We start from the raw sequence: 15,670 nt of genomic DNA, 5'->3' as shown, positions 1-15,670 counted from the left end.
TGTATCTGTAATGAGGTTGAGTATAGCTAGAAGCAAAGGCACAGCTGATCTGTACTGAAGACAGGCATAGGACCCAAATAAAGGGCCTGATCCTGTTTCTACTGAAGCCAATGGGGAAATTCCCCTTAATTTCAATGAGAGCAGGATTGGACCAAACACCTAAAATATCTGTTTACTATATGCAAAGCTTCATTTTAAATACAGATATAAATATGTTTATCGTGTGCTAAGAAAACCCTCAAAGGAATGCAGAACTTATATTATGAAACAAAAATATTTAAGGAAAACCATTTTTAGTAAAAGAAAATTAAAGAAAACTGAATGCTTGAGATGCTCTATTACTTTTGCAAACTGTTAATTATTTTCCTCTGTATTTGTTATGTTTTATTCTGAATGTTAAACATAGCGTATCACTTATGGCATAATTCTGGGCCAGGTCTTGCAGATCTTACTGAGGCAAAACTCCCTATAGATTTCAATAGGCAGTTTTACCGGCAAATGGGCTAGAAGCTTGGGTACTATGTACTTATTCCCATGCTCCTAAAATTATTTTTTAAATTGTATCTTTATGTATCAAGTTATAGTTTTAAAAAACTGTAAAATATAAATGTGTATACATTGATATTTTAAATATTGTTTATTAAAAATTCAGTTTAAATATGTCTATATATACACAAAATGTCATTTTATTCTGAGGAAATATGACAAGTTTTTAAAAAAATAAATACATTATATACACAAAGTTCCATTGTTTCTGCTAACCTAAAAGCAAAACATTTATTTGAGCACTAATGATTATTTTGCTTACTTATTTTTCTTTGGGAAAAAAATAATCTAAGTAAAACACAATTAAATATAACCCTATTATTCAGGGCTTTTGCCTCCAATGTTGAAGCTCATTAGTTAGGTTCAGCAGTATAAGCCTTAGCTATCACTAACACCACTCAGCTAACATACATACAAAATGACATTTTATAAAGTAATAGAACATTTTATTATAAAAATATCAATATGAAACATGACAGCATGATTCACTGTGGAAAAGGGGTAGAAATGTTATTGCCAAAAGGCATTCTAAAATACTATACTAGTAAAATAAACATATTTTTAAAGTTATTCTTACAAAAGCCTACTTTCAATGTAATTTTAGAAAGGAAGCTCTTGACATTTTGGAAAGCGAAAACACACAGAGTACAAGAAAAAGCAGAGCGTTCCAGTGTTCTTGTTTTACATTCACATTCTAGTAGCACTTTTCTCTTGAGTCTCTTTGAACAAGACAATTCAAACAAATCTTTATTTACATTACAGATTTACATTTTTACAGTCTTGGAGCCTGATCCTGTTGTCCTAACTCAGCGCCCACTGAGTTCTTTGGGAGTGTTGCCTGATTAAGGACTGCAGATTGAGTCCTTTGTGAGCTTTTAATTTATGTAGTTTTTCCAGTGCTCATTTCCAAACACACTGGGACTTTGGGCAAAGGTCCCCCCCTGTTTGTTTGTTTTTTGGCAGGGTGGGATACTTATTAACAGTGTCTAACCTGCTTGTTTCTCTTACTACCATTGTAACTAAATATTGCTTATTTTTTCCAATAGGGAGATCTTCCTCTGAACAAACCTTGCACAACAGATTCCAGTCATTTGTGATGGATACTAGTAATATAGCCATTCAAGTATGGCAGTTCTCTTATCTAGAATGAACTGCTCAAATATAAACCATGTAATTATTTCAGACAAGGTACAATAATCATTAAATCCAAATTCGAAAGTATTCTCATTATTTCAAAACATTTTTTTTCTAAATTAGAGACAGTCTTGTGATTTAGATATGTGATAACTAAGAAATACGGGTAGATGAGCTTTCAATAGATGCCTAAGCCACTGCACACATTATCATGAGAGACTATCAACATGGATCTCTATAATACATCAGTGCTATAACTAACCTGTTACACTAATGCACAGCTCAAGAAAAGCAATGTTTTACATTTCAAGTGCGCCCCTCAACTTAAAATATGAAATGTAATAAAACACTATAGTTAGACTATTAGAGCCCACTCTTGCTCCCACTGAAGTTGATGGCAAGCCTCCCACTGAGTTCCATGGGAGTAGGTTTGGGCCCTTAAAGACTGGGGAATGACTCTGCCTTTCGGATTCCCCTCCAGTAAAACAACAGGAATATAAATATCCAGAATACTTTTCAAACTATAGAGCCAGGTACATTCATCTCTTTTTAAAAAATAAATCATTTTCTAAAATAGTATTTTTTAAAAGCAATGTAGAAAGTAGCTTTTTAAAATAAACTCCAAAACACACAAAAATCCAACCAATGTCCCTGATCTAGAAGAGATCATTTTGATATTTTTTATGAAATACGTTTTTTTTTAAAAAGAACAAAAATACTAATAACCTTCCCAAAGCTTCACTTTCTATACTGGCAAGCAAACAGATGTCATTAATTGTAGGAAACATTAATCTGACATACAGACATTATTTATTAATTGTACAGCACCTTCTGTGAGTGCTGAAATTCTTTACAGAATTATAGACTATGCCCGCAATTCTGCAAGCCCTTACTTGAGTGAGTAAGCCTTACTTATGCAAGGAATTCCATTGAAGTAAATTGGGCTATTGATGCAAGGAACAGTTTTTAAGATCAGGCCTCACACAGACCCTTTGAAAAAGAACGACGTTAAGTGAAAGTGGTGAGTTCTAACTATTCTTAAAAAAAAAAGAAAAGAAAAAAGCAGTCACTGGAATGAAATGTATGCTGATATATTTTGCACTTAGCTTCCTACACCACTTTCAATTTTAATTATTAGTTTAAAAAACAAAACAAAAAAGTGCTATATCGTGCCACTGATTTATTTTTAAACATAACTCCCCATTGATTTCAATGGGGACTTCTGCTGAAAAGTAGATTGCTCCATGTTGCCCATATTTATCAGAAACAGTATATTTTGCTGTCTGATAAAATTCTAGCATCACACTTATATGAATAGCTGTATAGGTTAGAGGGAATTCATCTCACCATTTTATCATATTCCAGGCTCTTCAACCTTTTACATCTGTCATAGATTTAAGCCAAGAAGTTGTTTTTCATATGAGTCTGGACTTGTACTGCTGGTGGAATACTTTAATCATTTATTTCACATTTGCTTTATGTTTTACAACTTGCCTTCACTCTTCCATGTACTAAAATAAAAGTGATTAAATTAATTAAATAATGCAGTATTTTATCATTTTTATTTCTGCTGAAAACAACGATTAGATAATGAAAGTGCTACTACAATGAAGTTTTACATGGACTTTTTTTTTTAGTTAATAGAGTAACTGCTTAATCTTGTAGACATCCTGTAGTTGTTACTGAAACAATAGGAGTTGAATATGAATTTTGCCTGAGTTTGGACTTCAGGGTTTGAGCCATTAACTTCTCAATAATTTGATTTTTCTCATTAGCAATTCAACAACTAACAGGTATTGAAGCTGCTAATAGTCAAGGGATGAGGGTTACCGTATGAAAAACAGTGAAAATTTTTAGCCAACACATCCACAAAGATACTTAGGGCCAGATCTTCAGGTAGTGTAAATATCACTGTAGCTGCATTGACTTCAATAGATGGATGCCAATTTGCACCAGCTGAGGGTTGAGCCCTTTATTTGAATTTTTCATGTTAATTTATTTGAAGATGTTTTGTGGAAGTCATTTTTGTTATTGTAATAGCTTGCATTACTTAGTGTGCTCTATTGGCACTATTTGGGAGGTACAAGGTGTTGATGTGGAGAGAATTCTACTTTACTGGTGTCACTAACTACTCATCAAATGCTGTTCATGCTTCAAGCAATGCATCTCTATATGGAATACAATGTTAATCTTCTTTCTTGTATTCTGAGAGGAACAGAGGGTGGGAAAATGGCTTAAATGGTACAGTGACTCTTCCAGTTAACATGAGGAAACATGTAAAGTTAGGAAAAAACTGGCACAGCTATAAACCCTATGTATAGATACATAGGGTTTGTAGACCCTATTTCAAGAGTCTTATATTTTACAGCAGGACATTCTCTTATATGCTACCGGAAAGCTAAAGTTTTTTCAATACCTGTGAGAGAAAAGATAACAAGTGGATGTTTCAGAGATACTAAATACCATTCACTGCTATGAAATGGGCTTAAATTAAATATTTCAGTCTCATAAGAATAATTCCTTAATGTATGCTGACTGTTAGCTAAAGGCCATTTTTCTTAGGACGAACAGTTTTACAATATGAAAGGAGCCAAAACTGTTTCACTCTGTTTCAGCTTGGTTTCTGTTTTGTTTTTATGATTATTATTTTAAAAAATCAATTCTAGTTTTGCATATAAATGATTGTAAAGCACCTTTTCGATTATATTAGATAACGATCCTTACAATCTAAAGTAATCTTCTCTGGCAATGCAATGTTTTACTATACATTTTTGTTCAAGTGGCATCATAAAAGCCTTAAATTATGTGCTTCATAATTGTACATACTTTCACAAGAGAATTAGATAAAACAATGAAAGTAATAGAAAACACTCATTTTTTAGGATTAGTATACTTTCAAAAGTTAACATGTTACTTAAAGTTTTATAACCAAAGAAATAGATCGTGAAAGGTCCAAGAAATTTGTCAAACAAAACATTTTCTAAAACTTTTCAGATCACATGTAATATTAAAAATAATGGCAACGAAAAACCTGGAAAATCTCTTATTTGTGAATCAGGTACAGAGTTTAATAACAGAAAATCTTTAATAATTTTTAAAAGTATATGTATTTCTAATGTATGAAGTTTAAACTACCAACCTTTCTTTCTGAAGCACGATATGAACTATAAAGAAGTTTCAGCAAAAGACGAATTACCTCCCCCATACCAGAATGTTACATCAGGTAAAGATAAAAATGTCCTCTAATCATGAAACTAGATGTAGAAATCTCTTGCGTGCAAATCTAATAGCTATTTCAAACAGCAGGTCTTAGCAGTTTTGTTTGTATCTGTAGCAAAAGATCTTATAAATATGCTTCCCAATTACTAAAGATTGGTGAAATAGAGAATTGGACAAATACTTATAATTCATTTTGTCAGAGTAGACAAACATTTTTTCAAGCACAATTTTTATTTGTTAAACATATATAAAAAACAATTTTATTTTCTTCCAAAAATATTAACTTTCCCATGAGCCAGTAACCTTACAATTGATTGATCCTTGAGAGCAATATTACTACTTTTGCTTTATCTCCTAAAATGTACAAAGCATTTAAAAAGTTTGCTTAAATTGTTAGAAGAGATTTATTTTCTTGCAAATTAATTCTTTTTAACTCTTTATGATAGCTCTGAATCCCATAAAGAAAGATGAATTATCACATACTGAGCCCAAGCTGTGAAACAGGAGGAGACAAATAGAGACCCCTACTGTGTTTAACAATGGAGAAGAAATTCCAGGCTCAATAGAAAATTTTTCTGTCCTTTTTCACAGACCACAAAAGCTGTTAATATGGATTTGAACAGTGGAGGGCACTCTTGCTATGCAAAAACTTGTACTGACCTGGCACACGTAGCTTGATCTATTCAGTGGCCTAAATCTCAGAATTTGTTAAGTAACAGCCACCTGTGGCACAGTCACTAACTGTCTTCTGTTTAAAACATTTGCAGTTTCTGATCTGTGCAATGAAGCACTAGTTATCTAAAACACTGGTGCCATTATGTATGCATGCAGATGTGGAGGGAATGCAACATTCACAATTGGTTCCGAATATCTGTGCAAGATATTGTACCAAATAATAAGATATTTGTTATGTTTCAAGACCATATATAATAAGCTATTCAGTTGGCTGATATCACATTTTATATATATAGAAAATACATTTGTATAATTAAATATACATGAACATGCTCACTTTTTTTTTAAACAGAATATTTTTTTTATTAGGAATCCTTACAGTTTCAAGGCTGATAACTCTAACTTAGCCAGTAATGAAACAGAAAGTACAAAATCAAATAAGGCTAAAGAATTAAATAAAACACCAGGCTTTTACATAATTTCCTTGTTTCAGAAAGTTGATGATTAACTAAGTCTTAAACTACATAAATGTAATTTTAGACTGCCTAACTCTGCAAAATAAAACAGACCAATGACTGAACAAACACTGGAAGAATGGCCAGTTTGTGTTTACAGGACCACAAATATGAGAAGCCAATTACGAGCCCAATCCTGCAAAGGCTTATGCACAAGAGGAATGAACACACAAACATTTAAGTCAATGAGACTACTTCTGTGAGTAAAAGTTACTCACGTGCACAAGCGTCTGTAGGACTGAAGTATAAGTAATTCACTGCTAATTACGTAGCTCAGTCATTTTGCTCATTTGCCATTCCCTGTACTGCAGTGTTGTGTTGGATAACTAAAGCTGCACAAAAAACTAAACAAACCTATTACTGCTAGTCATACGCAGTTTATGAAACATATTACTACATAGATATAAAATCATACAATGGAATTGCCAAACAGAGCTATTTGGAGAGCTCTCTTGAAATAGTGAATAATAAGGCTGTTTTGATTAATTGAAACAAAAGTGCTGTGGCACATGCAGGGTTAATTAAGTAGTTCAAGATGCAAGGCCGCACAAAAGGAAACCTTTTTCCTTCTTTAAGAACTGTAAACACTTGTCCTGAACTAGATGGGCATTTGATAAGTTGTACAGCATGTAGCAAACTCACAGGGATCTCTAGTTAACACTCAAATTCAGTGTTAACACTTAACAGAACAGTGGTAAGCCGTACTGCCAAGGTCAACTGCACAGATGTACTAATTGTATTATGAGCTTGACATCTAGTGGCCACCCCTGGCAGGGCAAAGCAGGCAAAGGTTAAATCAGCAAGCCTTGTTAAAGCACTTCTAACTACCCACCCTCAGGGAGAGTCCTTTGGAAGCTTGTTGGCACTCCGTGCAATCCCACCTTTTCACTGAGACCAAACAGACTTTCTATAGTACACTGGACACTAATACACAGAAAATACAGAAGGGGTGGTCTTGAACACAAAAATTAACCTGTTTAAGTGTGGATTGAAAAAGACAGGCATACATTGTAAAATATTTAGACGTTCTATTGACATTGTCAGAAGTATTATTTATTGGTGTATTTTCCAACCCCAAGAGTTTTGATTTTTTTGTGGGGAAGGAGAAGGCACAATATTAACAAAGTCAACACTGAGAAAATTAGAAAAAAATCTGGTTTGAATGTTGTGTGTGTGTACTAATATTGTGCATAGTAAATTAGAACAAAACAAAAACCTAGAGTCCAGTCTTGTTTTGCTCAGCTATTTAAAATAATTATTTTAAAATTTCACGAGTTTATGTTTTCTATAATTCATTTATGGCATGATTTTTCTAGCTTTTCCAATTTCCAATATTCCTCCCCCCCTTCAAAAAAGGAAACCATCTGTAACAGAACGCCACTTAAACATAACCCTAAAAGTACATTATGGTTTAAACCTTGCTCAATTTAATCATGGAAAACTCCTATAAAATTTAGTGGGAGGTTTTGCGAGGGTAAAGCAAGCAGGATTTTGGCCCTCTTCATCGAAATGTACCGTTCAACAAAAATGTAGAATTATAACTAGATTTAACACTACTTCCTCTGAAAAGTTTATAGAACATTACTGTCAACTTATAGACAAAATATTCTGGTTGAAGTGTTTCATGCATGCTTTATTTCGTATAAAATATGTCAGAACTGAACTATTTTAATATCATACCAGACCTGTTTTATTATCAGCAAAACTAACTGACTCACCTCCTGAGTCAATGGACAGTCTACGGATTATGCTTGTCCCGGCTTGGCAATCAGTCAACAAATCATATGGGGAGGGGGAGGACAAAAACAAAAAACAAATAAACCCAACCAAAAAAAGAAGAAAAACAACCCCCTAAAAATCAGGACTTAAATTGTTTTTCAGAAGTAGAATTTATGGACATTTGTTTGAGTTTTTTCTTTTTTAAATAAATTCTTATTTAAAAAGAAACCGGAATACTAGCTTCTCAAATGAATTTTTTTCAAATATTTTAGAAAGTACAAGTTATCAACATTTACAATTAAAGGTATTAGTATCCTGCTGATATTTATTATACAGAAGTCAGTGTAGTACCTTTGAAGATTTCTCAAAGAAAAGAAAATATCCATATGACCACCTCAAGCTCAACGGTAAAACTTCTCTGAGATTAGCAGCACAAAATGAAATCTGACCCACTTTTGCCTTCTTTTACCATTATCTTGCATACAACAATCAACTTGTTAAATAATTCCTGATGTTAATCCATACACTTTCCTTTGTTCTCTTTGAAGAGAATCAAAATTATCTACAAATATATAAGCTGCAAAGTTCGTAGATGAATTATGTACAAGAATTCCAAAAGAACTTAAGCAAACAATCTCAATTATCCTCTCTCATTAAAGTGGCAATTAATCAGCAATACTTCTATTTTACCTTAAGATATTATTTTTCAAACTAAATAAGCAATCTCTGGTGTTGCTGCTTCAAAAAGAGTGTTTGCAAAATCTGGTTATTTTTTGGGGTTATTTTTTGGTTGTTTGTTTTTTTATATTTTTAATGCAGATATATTCCTATGCTTGTAGGGTGTGTGTTTAATTTATATACACACATATATCAAATAATTTTTTTAAAGAAAATTGATTAGACAGAATTGGTGTAATTATATATATATATGATTTCAAAAGAACACTGTATTATTTCAGCTAGTAGATGTTAAAATATACAGAATGTAATTCTTGTTCACCAGCATTCAAAAGATACAGCCATTAGAATGTATTATGCATTTTGCAAATGTAAAAAAAAAAAAGAAAAGAAAACACTTCAATGTAATTATATGCAGCATTTTAAATAGATATTAGGTTGCAAAAATCATATTCAAAGATTGCCATTACTTGCTTCCTTTAAGGTATTCCTTTCCTCTCAAAACAAACAATAACACATCTCAGCCATTAGCTTAGAATGAAAACAGTCCAAAGCATCAATTGCCATAGTTACTCTTGCTAGAACTTTAGAACAGCAACACTGGAATCACTTGTTTAACATTATAAAAACTTTGTTTAATTATTCCTACTTTAAAAATGCTAAGCTCATGCTCTTCACTAGTAACATGAATTAATCTGAGTCAAAATGCATGGAATATTTCTCTTTTCTTTAGTAGAATATAATTTTGAATTGCCTATAATCTGTTGATTTAGGAAAACAGAACTGCTAGAAATTTAAAACACTAATATCTGAAATCATTTTTTCTTAAAAAAGAAGAGCATATTGCGTTTTATATCAACAACAGTTTTTCCAGGTCTTCTGTCGCTCTTTGTAAATGATTTCCATCATTTTGTTTTAATATGGCATCCTTAAATTGTTGGGTGAATAAATATCTTTTTGTTCATTATTCTACAATATATCTGGCAAAGCAATCTATAATTACTAGTTGTTTGCCAACATTTCTTTTCCCATTTACAAAAGGCATATTTTACCTTTCCACATTAAAAAATCATTTAAAATGATTTTCTGAATGTAAATTTGTAGCTCATGACATTGTCAATTATCTTCAGATTTCAAACACTTTCTCACCAGACTTCCCATACTGAGACTGTTCTGTTGTTGAACTCAGCTGCATTATGCTGTCATCCAAACTGACTTCAAAAATTATTTACTACAATTCTAAAGCTTCCATTGTAACATCGCCACCTAAGTTGACTGGCCTCTATATAACTTTAAATACAGCCTGCTGTTTATCTTCCATTCTGTTTTCCAAACTGGCAGGTTTCCTTTTGCTACTGTTCATTTGTAATTATAAATAATATACCTATAGAACATTCACTTAAAATGCTTCACTTAATGAAAATATATTTTGATAATGATATTAAATATATGCTTACATTAAATAAATAAGCTTCCTCAACTTAATATTGGGTTATCAATAATTTCTATCACAGAGTGTAAATACTCTAAAAATATGTAAAAGGATACAAGTAATATAAAAGCATTATTACTTTCTTTGCTTTAAACCCCCCCCCCCCCCCCACACACACACACCCACACCCACAAAACTGCAAAATGACTCCTCCTCTGTTCTGTCCTGGACTGACTATTTTTGGCCTGTTGCAAAATATGTTCAGGAACTGTGGCAATATCTTGATTACAACTGTGAATGGAAATGAAAAGCACTGACTTGAAAGACATGTTTTAATTCTAAGATCTTCTTTGTGCACCTAAATATATTTGACCTTTAAAATTGTTTTAAAAGTAGCAATATTTGTATTTTGTATGATAAAGTGCAAATAATTTACACTATACAAATGTGCACTACATATCCGTCATCTTGTTTACACTACTAAGTTCACCTTGTTCACATTTCTGAAATGAAAGTGAAAAACCAATAACAGGGCTCCAGCTCTTTTATTGTTAACTACACGGGGTTTCATTCCATTAATTTAAATATGTTTTAATAAAAGGGGACACAACACATTTTGATAACAGCCTTCTAAGGCTGAGAAGTATTTACATTGTTGCATTTTAGGGCTGCTGTGAAAGCCGATTTTGAGCTATTCAGGGACCACAATAATAACGCTTTAAAATTCCTCACTGGGATGCAATGTAGTCCTTTTGATGGAAAGACTGTCTTTCTCATTCGGCAGAAATAAATCCATTCATTTGATCATGTAGTCATTGAGGGCAATACAAAACAAACCAAGTGTGAGAAATTCTATGTGATGAAGTAAACAAAACAAAACCAAAAAAATATATTTCCATGACAAAAAGATTCTTTGTCCTTAATCTACCCACCATATGCAAGCGTTTCTTTTTAGCATATCTCCTGTTCTAATCTCGGGTGACATGGCTACATAGATAAGACTCCCGAAACAAAGCAAAACAAAAATAGTTTAAGAATTTTCTTCAATATATTAACTCACCAGAAGTGACATAATGAGGCAATGCAGTGTTTTCCCCCCGGTACTGAAATGGATGCTGAACATGTAAAAGTTTGTAAATGAGAAATTCTTAAACCAAGAACCCTGCCAATAGACACTGTTTGATTAATCTTGTTTCCACAATGACAAATAATTTCACTTTAATTCTGCACTGTCACTGCTATGCTTAAACTAAAGTAAAATAAAAACACACAATGTTTTCTTCTTCAGGTGTGACAGAAAGCAGCATTTCCCTGCCTGTCTCTTACTATCAGTATCCAAAAGGCGTTTCCAGAAGTGGTTAGCGGCCCCTTCTCTTTCCTTCCCTGAACAGTCGAAAGCAACCTCCTCCCACCCCCAAAAAATACCATGGGAAGGAGAAAGAGGTGGTGGCAGTCCTGGGTTTGAAGATTTGCCAATCTGACAGATGTTTTAACCTGATGAAGTGGATTCACACTTCAAGCTTCAAAGTTGTGAAGTTCTGATACCATAGTCAAAATCCTCCTTAGGCTCCAACTTTCATCCCTTCCCTCCCTCCCCCACATGCAACTTGTAAGTAATTCCAGTTTTGAGGCACAAATAAAGCAGAGTGGCTTTTTCCATGTTGTTTTGGTAAAATAAAGGAATGAGGGAGTCTAGAAATAGTATCTCACTGACTGGTTATGCAAGAAACTAAAAAGATAAATTATACGGAAGAAGGAAAAGAAAACTTTCCAGTGGAAGCCCTGAACCTACCCAAGGAAAAGTGAGGGCTGTAGGATGCCTTTGCAAATTTTACTTCTAATCAACACAGTTAATTCTATTTTTAAAAAGCCTGAAACCCCATTTTATAAATGTTATTGCAGGGGCGGGGGAAAGGGATCACTGCACCCCGGGACACTTGTTTACTGGCAGTTTGGGCACTCTAGCTATATTAAACCAGGCATATGTGCCTCTATGTGTGTGTGTGTGGGGGGGGGACTCATGGCGGATGGGTGGGAAAAATAAACCTTCCCCACTCCATGTGGCTGCTGTGAAAGACGATGGTGGCAGTGATCGTTTGTAGTCATTGGGACTAGTATTAATCAGAGACGAACCCAGAAGAACTGAACTGAGATGGGGAGAAAAGCCAGCAGGGAGGAAAGGTACAAGACCGCCCAGGCTCCTCCAGACAAACTCTGCTCCCCCAGCCAGCCAACTTCCCCTTTATGTCAACGTCCCCTACACCCTTAGGGGCTGTACCCTCCCCCCCTGCTCCCCAAAGCCCCCTTCGGCCTGCGGGGGAGGAGTCAGAGGTGCAGGAAGGCAAAGCCTTCCCACCTAGAAAGTGGGGGGCGGGCACTTTGGCAATGGGGGGCCCCTCAGCAGCCCCGCCGCCTTGAGGAGGGCTCGGGGGGAGGGGGCGGACGGGGACCGAGCGCGCTGGCCCGGTTTGCTGGGAGTGTGGCTGGAGCCGGGCTGCTCCGAGCCCCCCTGGCGCTGCTGCGCATCCCAGCTCGGCGGAGCTGCCCTGTGCGGCTCCTCCTGCAGCCCCCGCAGCAGCGCCCCGGCAGCTGAGCGGCTCCCAACTTCCCTGCTCCGGGGGGCTGGGGGGGGGAGGAGATGGGGCGGCGGGGGGGGGGAGGGAAGGGGGCATTTCTTCGGCTGAAACTACGCCAGGGCGTGTGAGAGCGAGCCACGAAACCCAGCTGGGAAGGGGGAGGAGAGCTCGCCTCCCGGGTGCCCACCCCTCTGCCTCGCGCAGCTCCCACAGCCCGGGGCAACCCAGAGGACTCAGCCCCCTCCCGCGCCAAGTCCAGCGCTGATGAAAACGCCGCCAGGGCCAGCAGGGCGTTGATGGGAGGGATGGTTTCCTGGATGGGGGGGGGGGGGGGGAGAAACTTGGCGGAACTGTTAACTTTTCTTTTCCGCTGTGTCTCCCCCGAGCGGCCCTAATCCCCACTCCGTGCAACACGGGGAACGAGCCGTGGCCCGTGATTAAAATAAATAAATACCCGCCCCCCCCACCACCACCATCACAGACGCACAGAGCCAGACACACGGAGCAGCCCCTTACCGTGCTCAGAAACTACCTCCGCCTGCAGCTCCTCGTCCGACTTGAGATGCTGGGGCTTCGCTTGCTTTCGCCGAGACATGCTGCTAACTGCGGCTTCTGGATGCTGCTTTTTGCAGAGGCATCAGCGGGAGGAGGGGGGGTAGCCGGAGGGAGGGGGCTGGAAATAATTGATCGCAAAGAAAAAGTCGAGTTGGTAGCTGGGGGGGGGGGGGGGGGGCCGAAACAAACAAACTGAGCGAGCGGGGGGATTAGCCGGGCGGGGTGTGCGCGGTGCTGTGGGGCGTGCGCTGCGAGCTGGGGCGGCTGCGCGGATCGCGCATGGGGCTCGGTAATTACGGTTGTGAATAATGCATGGCGATTAATGGTGCTGGGGGCGAGCGCGGATTGGCCCGGCTCCAGCGGACTCAGGCTGCATATGTAAATGAGGGACGGGGCTCAGCAATTAGCCGCTTCACTCCGCCAAATGATGCGTCTCCCCGGCACCAGCAGCGCCTCCTGCAAGAGGCACCGACCCCAGCAGCAGCAGCGGCCGCGGCGGCTGCAGGGGCAGCCGCAGCAAAACACACACACACACGCACACACAGCGCGCAGCGGGGCTCCGGTGCGCACACACTTTACACAACATATGTGCGAGCTTCACTTGTTGGGGAAGGTCATGATCTTCGTGTTCTTCTTCCCCGCCCCCCCTCCGCTACTTTTGCTTGGCTTTCTTCTGCTCTGTGGGCTTTTTTTTTTGCACCACTCGGCGTCTTCTTCTCTCCTGGCTCCTCTTTCCCCAGAAGTTGCTCTGGATGGCATCTGATTTCTGTATGGGCGCGCGTGTGGGCTCAATTTCTGCTTGGTCGGGAGGCGAGAAACTTTTGTGGGTGTGCTCCGCTTTCTTTCCCCTCTTCTCTCCTTGGAGCTTCACATTCTTGTCTTTTGCTCTTCGTCCCTCCTGCTTCTCTTTTTTCTCCTTCCTCCACCCCGCTGACTTTTGCTCTCTCCTCTTGGGAGGGAGGCGGGGGGGGGGGGGGGGACACACAAAACCACAAACCCTTGAGCAGTTTTGTCTTTCACCTCTCCTTCCTTCCTTCTTTGTCTTGCAGCTTCTTTCTCCAAGCAGAGCCTCCCCGTTGCTGGTGGTGCTGCTCACTTCCTGTTGTCCACGGGTAGGAAGTTTTTGCCCCCCTCTTCTCGCGCAGGTTGCGGTGACTCTTTGGTGACACCCTGCCCGGCGTTCGCCCCCCGCCTTCGTTCAGTTCTGTGCCCCGTCGGCTACGGGCAATAGTCTCTCGCGCGCGTGGGTGCTGAGCAAGCCTTTGATCTCCGGCAAAGGAGCTCGAGCCAGCCCGGGGTCCTCTGCTTCTGTCTCTCTCAGGGTTAGGGTTCGCTTGCTGTGCTGCCTGCGGGGGGGTGGGGGGGGTGCGTTGGGTCTCCCCCGCCTTTCGCGCACTCCCGCGACAGCTCAGGTCTGCCGGGCTCTCCCCCCACTCAACGCCTCCTCTCCGCGTAACAGGAGGAATGTGCAAACCGAGGTTGCTGCTGGTGCTTTCGGGCAGATAAACTTTCAAGTTTGGGAGCGGCGCGGGTCGCACGGCGGCTCCTCCTACTGCTCCAGCTCTGCACCTCCTCCTGCTCCCACCCCCCCGCCCCCCCAGCTCAGCAGCCCGATCTGCTCCCAGCCGCTTCCAAGTGCTTCTCTTTCCCAACAGCGGCTTGTCTCACAATCCCCCCCCCCTCTTTTTAAAGGAGGGCGGGCGGGGAAGGGCTGGGTTCCCCCCACCCTGCCCGTCTGTTGCCTTGCGAGTTGGTCAGCAGCGAGCCCCTCACTCCCTTCCCCTGGGGCTGTCCGCTGGCTGGCGTGTTTTGGGGCGAGGGGATGGTCCACGAGGCGGGTGCCCGTGGGCGTCCCCTCTGCCTTGGCTCGCCTCAGGCGCTGGGGAACTGCACAACTACTAGACTTAAGCCACAAGTTGCCTTTTTTTTTTTTTTTTGGTGGAGGGATCTCTGCTGGGGAGAGGGACACGCGCGCAGGCACCTCCCATAACACCATAACAGCGAGCCACCGCTAGGATGTACCACATAGTTACCGATGGCCCCAGCATCCTCTGCATCAGCATAGCACAGTGATCCGGGGACACTCCCTCCAGCCCCCGACATTTATTTGTTTGGGGGCTTTTCGCTCTTCTCCCTCCTTCCCCCACTTTTTCTTTCCTTTCTTAAATATCGCTTACAGATCGGCTCTGCCCCCCGTCCCTCTTTTGTTTCGCTCTAGTGGCTCTCCCAGACCCCTTGATTGGGACCACGAGAGCAACAGCTCACCTGGCACGAAACAGAAGGGAGCTGTGAGCAGGGGGTTGGGGACAGAGAAGACAGAGACTAAGACCAGTGAAATGGATTTCCTCCTAATCTCCCCCCCAACCCCCAGTTGTAGTCCTTAAAATACACTAACCTTGGCTTCTTTGGAAGACTTCTGTGTAAACTTCCCCTGCTACTAGTTTCTTTTATCTTTTGCATTGTGATATTATCGCTCTGCTTTTGGTTTCTTCGCCACTTTGACGTAGGCAAACAAAATAAGTTAAAGACGCCAGGTTAGGCCAGTCTGGATAGTTTATGGCCACACATGGTTTTAGAGATTTTTGTATTTTGGGTGTTCGTATTTTTTAAAAAAAAAAATA

The 15,670-nt window shown here is 39.6% G+C and overlaps 1 protein-coding gene across 4 annotated transcripts in view; it reads right to left on the bottom strand.

Moving 5' to 3' along the window:
- Positions 1-14,926, bottom strand: part of SALL3 (spalt like transcription factor 3) — a 24,705-nt gene extending 9,779 nt beyond the window's left edge. The window contains exons 1-2 of one of the 4 annotated variants that reach the window (XM_043540005.1): positions 13,011-14,620; positions 3,028-3,191 (exon numbers count right to left, since the gene is read on the bottom strand). Coding sequence is in view for 2 of the 4 variants with exons in the window: in XM_007060407.4 (XP_007060469.1) it covers positions 13,011-13,089 (79 nt within the window). In the remaining 2 variants the exon portion in view is untranslated. Of the gene's footprint in view, positions 1-3,027; positions 3,192-10,978; positions 11,297-13,010 lie in introns of those variants that run through there. The other 3 variants (XM_007060407.4, XM_043540003.1, XM_043540004.1) reach the window with 3 other exon arrangements.
- Positions 14,927-15,670: the final 744 nt, after the last annotated feature.

Source organism: Chelonia mydas, chromosome 2 (assembly GCF_015237465.2).
Source record: "Chelonia mydas isolate rCheMyd1 chromosome 2, rCheMyd1.pri.v2, whole genome shotgun sequence".
NCBI classification, from domain to species: Eukaryota; Metazoa; Chordata; order Testudines; family Cheloniidae; genus Chelonia; species Chelonia mydas.
The sequence above is the reverse complement of the archived record's forward strand: the minus strand, read 5'-3'. Positions and strand labels throughout refer to the sequence as shown.